Here is a 4,821-nt window from a genome sequence, read left to right as displayed (position 1 = left end):
AATACTAGGGTGAAAATAACATGAACATGTATTGTCGTCTTCCTTCTTCATCGGTTGTGAATTGTTCCATATATTTGTTCTTTCTTATATTTCTATCGAGTATGTAATTCTTTAAGTATGAATTTCCTATTATATTTTGTTCATTTTAATTTGAGAAAATTTTACGTCACAAGATATACTCCTTCCTAGCTATATAAAAATAGATAAGAAAATAGTTATTGATCATAAAACGATCTTAAATCAAATTAAAGACTATAAATAATACTTTAAATTTGTTTCATCTATTTATTTTTTATATTGAAAAAAATTGATATTTTATATCACGATACAACTTCTATAAGATACTAGATATTTTTACTAGGCAACAACTATATGATATGTATGCGGCAGAAAAAAGGAGAAGACTACACTTCTGCAAAGAAAATGTAGAAACTTAAAAAAATGAAATGCTTTTCACCATAGGTGATGTTTTTGATATATTAACATTAAATTATGCTACTAAAATATATATACCTAAAACAAAGAATCGGTCAAGAAAAATATTTGACATACACTCAAACCTCTATTTAACCATCATTCGTTATAACAATATTTCACTATAACAACCTAATTTTCTTTAGAACTAATTTTTGATGTTATGTTTTTTGTATCTATAACATTATACTTTTGTCTCTATAACATTCTACTTATAACAGTGTAGAGATTCACTATAAAAGTACACTTTTTTCATAAAATTACATCTCGATGATTATCTTACTCAAATATTAATTGAGTAATAATATTTTGTAAAAGATATATTATGTATAAAGATAAAATATTGAAATATGTATGGCAATCGTTATTAGTGTCATGCACATAATAAATTTCAAGTATGAATATTTAAGAGAAAAAATTGTATTTAAATGACTTCCCATTATTTATGGTCATAATCTCAAGAGGAAAGACTATTGGTGACCTTTTTGATACTACTATTTTTTTTCCTATTTTGTTGGTTCAATTTGTTTACAAAATTTAGTAAAGAAAAAAACAATACTACTAAAGAAATGTCACTTTCTCCTCATATTTAATATTTGAATGTTTTTGACATGTTTCAATGATATCTGGTCATTTTGTACTCAAAAAGTAATTAATTATATGATAATCTATATTAATCATTTAAAAGCACTTGTCCAATGTTCTTTCAATTTATAATTATTTACTAAAAATCTTTAATTTAGTAATATTAATACTATTTTACAACATCATATACTATACGATATGGTACACGTGCAACGCACGTGCCGTGAAACTAGTACTATCTTAAAAGTATGAACATCCTAGCTTGAATGTTAAATTACTACAATACCCCTTACTAAAAAACACTCAATTTAGTATGTCTTTTCATTTTGTATTTATATTTATTTATATTATATTAACAATAGACACCTTTTCACATTGAAGAATAGTGACTTTTCTGAAAGGTTGTAATTTTTATAATAAGACACAATAAATACAGGTTTATACTACTATTTGTAGGCTAAAAGAGGGATAAGGCACAAGTACCCCCTAGACTATAACCGAAATTTCAGAGATACACCTTAACTAAACTAAATTCTTTTACCCCCCGAGCCCCTTTTTTTTTGTAATTTTATACACCTTTTTAGCTTACGTAATATCCAAAAATCTCCAATGTGCCTCAATTGCATAGAGTCACGGAGTGTATCACGTAAGCCAAAAGGTGTATAAAATTACAAAACAAATGAATTTAGTTAAAATGTGTTTCTGAAATTTCGACATAGTGTAAGGGGTACTTACGTCTTTTCCAAAAAAAAATGAATGAATGGATATTTCACCAGCAGTGCATGTTGTAAAATAAAATAAATAAAGCAAAGCCTTTTCTCCAGAGTTTAAACCAATCCATAGCAAAGGACAAAAAAACAAAAAAAGGCTTTAGAAGTATTCCTGGTAAATCTCTTTACTTATTTCTTAGTTAAATTAAAAATTACTCAAATTTTTATAAAAATCTGCAGGCCAGTGGTGAAACTGTGGTTTAGGTCCATAAATTATTTTCTTATCAAATTTATTTAATCAAGGCATGAATTCTAATACCTTTATATCTGATAGTATTTCTTTTTCGACCTGCTTTAAATATTTTACTTGAGTCGAGGAAGCTTTATTCTTTTCAGATACTATTTGTGGAGTTATCCTGAGTTTGTTGTTATTAAATTCTAAGTACTTTTTTTTAACTTTTTTTAAAAATATTTCTTTTATAATTGTATTGTCAATGCCAGTTTGGATTTGCTAACTTAATCGATCAAGACTTAGATAGATAAAAGGGGGATAATGCATAGTACCCTCTAAGTTTTGATCAGAATCCATGCGACACACCTTAATTTAACCAAGGTTCTACTACTCCCTCAAACTCATTTTTTCCGTATTTTTGTGCATCTTTTGTGTGCTGACGTGACACCTTCAACCAAGTAAGTTAGTTGTATTTGTACAAAACGCATCCTCCACCTAAATAGTTATTTTTTTAATTTTTAAAAGAATTTAAATTTAATTTTTTTAAAAAAAAATCTTTTATTTTCTTTATCTTGTATTTAAATTAAGTCAAAACACGTAATTTTTTAAAGATATTTTTGCCTTGTATTTCAACTTTTTTTCTTCATTTTTTTTAACCATCATTCATTGTTTTCTTTTTTTTTTTTCTATTGAATTTATTTATTCTTTGTCTTTCCTTTTGATTTGATTTCAAATTTAATTTCAAATATCGTGTATTTAAAATAAACATGTATTATGCCACATATAGAGGTGGACCCAGCTTTATCAGTGGGGGTGCACGTGCTCCCGTTAAGTTCGAAAAAAATCATTTGTATATATGTATATCTATTTTGAGAAACTGGCAGAAACTAGGATCGATATAATTAACAGTGCACCCATGAGAAACATATCAGTGTTCTTGTGCTGCTGGTATAAAGCAGAGAGGCCACCTGCAAGACTAGGGTTTAAATCTAGCCAGAGCCTATATCATTATTGTTATTTTAAGCACTTAAAGATCATATTTGGTTCACCCAAAGTTTTCAAATTCTGGGTTCGCCTCTCGCCATATAGCACTCATGTTATACAAGTTAAAGTGTCAACTTATGAATATTCAAAATTGGATGACAAATTGTTACAAAATATAAAAATGTAACATGATGCAAAAGATATGTACATCATATGCACTTTAATTGCTGACTAAATTCGAATTCACACTGGAAAGTCCGTAAGGCGCTAATGTGATTGATACAGTACAGGTCCTTGAAAGAAACATGGCTGAGGAAAACAAGAAGAATCTTGAATTTATTGAAGAGGTGACTACCAATGTTGATGAAGTACAAAAGAGAGTTCTTCATGAAATCCTCACTCGAAATGCTAACGTTGAGTACTTGCAACGCCATAATCTGAATGGTCATACTGATAGAGAGACGTTCAAGAAATTTGTACCTGTTATCACCTATGAAGATATTCAGCCCGATATCAATCGTATAGCCAATGGCGATACATCCCCAATCCTATGCTCCCAGCCCGTATTTGAATTCATTTCAAGGTTCTTCCTTTTTACCTTATCAAATTAGTAGATTAATATTCCCTCGTTTTAGTTTTGATTTATATATATGTAGTTCTTGTGAGATTCCTAATATTAATGTGCAGTACTGGGACGTCGGGAGGGGAGAAGAAATTGATACCAACAACAGAGGAAGAGCACGGGAGGAGACATCAACTTTACGGCCTTGTGATGTCTGTGGTGAGCCAATTTTTTCCAGATTTGGAGAAGGGCAAAGGAATGTATTTCTTGTTCATAAAGTCTGAAGACAAAACCCCCGGAGGATTATTAGCTCGTACTCTTTTAACTAGTGTTTGCAAGAGTAGTCATATCAGAAGCAGCAATAGTTATGTGTCTCCCTACACGAGTCCAATTGAAGCCATTCTCTGCCTAGACTCTTACCAAAGCATGTACTCCCAAATGCTTTGTGGCCTCTGCCAAAACAGAGAAGTCGTTTGTGTTGGCTCAGTGTTTGCATCTGCCTTCATCCGTGCCATGCGATTCTTGGAGGATCACTGGTCTCTACTATGTAACGATATCCGAACAGGAACCATTAACAACAAAATTACTGATCCTTCAGTAAGAAAGGCTGTGATGAAAATCCACAAACCAGACTCAGAGTTGGCTGATTTCATCGAGGCTGAATGCAGCAAGGATTCATGGGAAGGAATCGTCACTAGGCTGTGGCCTAATACCAAGTACGTGGACGTAGTCGTGACTGGAGCCATGTCTCAATACATACCAATGCTCGATTATTACTGCAATAGCCTCCCTCTCGTCAGTACTACGTACGCTTCCTCAGAATGTTCCTTTGGGATCAACTTGAACCCCCTTTGTAAGCCCAGTGAAGTATCTTACACACTTATTCCCATCGTAGACTATTTCGAGTTCTTACCGATTCACAGGAGCAATGAATTCATCGATTCTATCTCCATTCCCACACCGTTTAATGAGAAAGATGAACAACAATTGGTCGATTTGGTTGATGTCAAGATTGGCCAGGAGTACGAGCTTGTTGTTACCACATATTCTGGTAATTTTCAATTACCAAATGAAATGTTCTTCGACACTTCCTTTTTTCCATGTCTGCTAATGCTTAGATTTTCTTGGATGTATCCTTTCAGGACTGTATAGATACAGGGTGGGTGATGTGCTTCGTGTTTCTGGATACAAGAACAACGCACCTCAATTCAACTTTATACGCAGAGAAAATGTGATCTTGAGCATTGATTTTGATAAAACTAATGAATTTGATC

At 31.8% G+C, this 4,821-nt stretch overlaps 1 protein-coding gene across 1 annotated transcript; it reads left to right on the top strand.

Annotated features, from left to right (window-relative positions):
- Positions 1 to 3,290: 3,290 nt before the first annotated feature.
- LOC125852193 (indole-3-acetic acid-amido synthetase GH3.6-like) lies at positions 3,291 to 4,811 on the top strand (the record flags this gene model as incomplete). Its single annotated transcript, XM_049531916.1, has 4 exons — positions 3,291 to 3,568; positions 3,673 to 4,475; positions 4,533 to 4,598; positions 4,690 to 4,811. Coding segments are annotated over exons 1-4 (1,269 nt in total), but the record flags the coding sequence as incomplete, so codon positions are not given.
- Between the last annotated feature and the right edge of the window lie 10 nt (positions 4,812 to 4,821).

The sequence above is a fragment of the Solanum stenotomum genome, unplaced genomic scaffold (genome assembly GCF_019186545.1).
Source record: "Solanum stenotomum isolate F172 unplaced genomic scaffold, ASM1918654v1 scaffold32778, whole genome shotgun sequence".
Lineage (NCBI taxonomy): Eukaryota > Viridiplantae > Streptophyta > Magnoliopsida > Solanales > Solanaceae > Solanum > Solanum stenotomum.
This window is presented reverse-complemented; position numbering and strand designations above follow the sequence as displayed.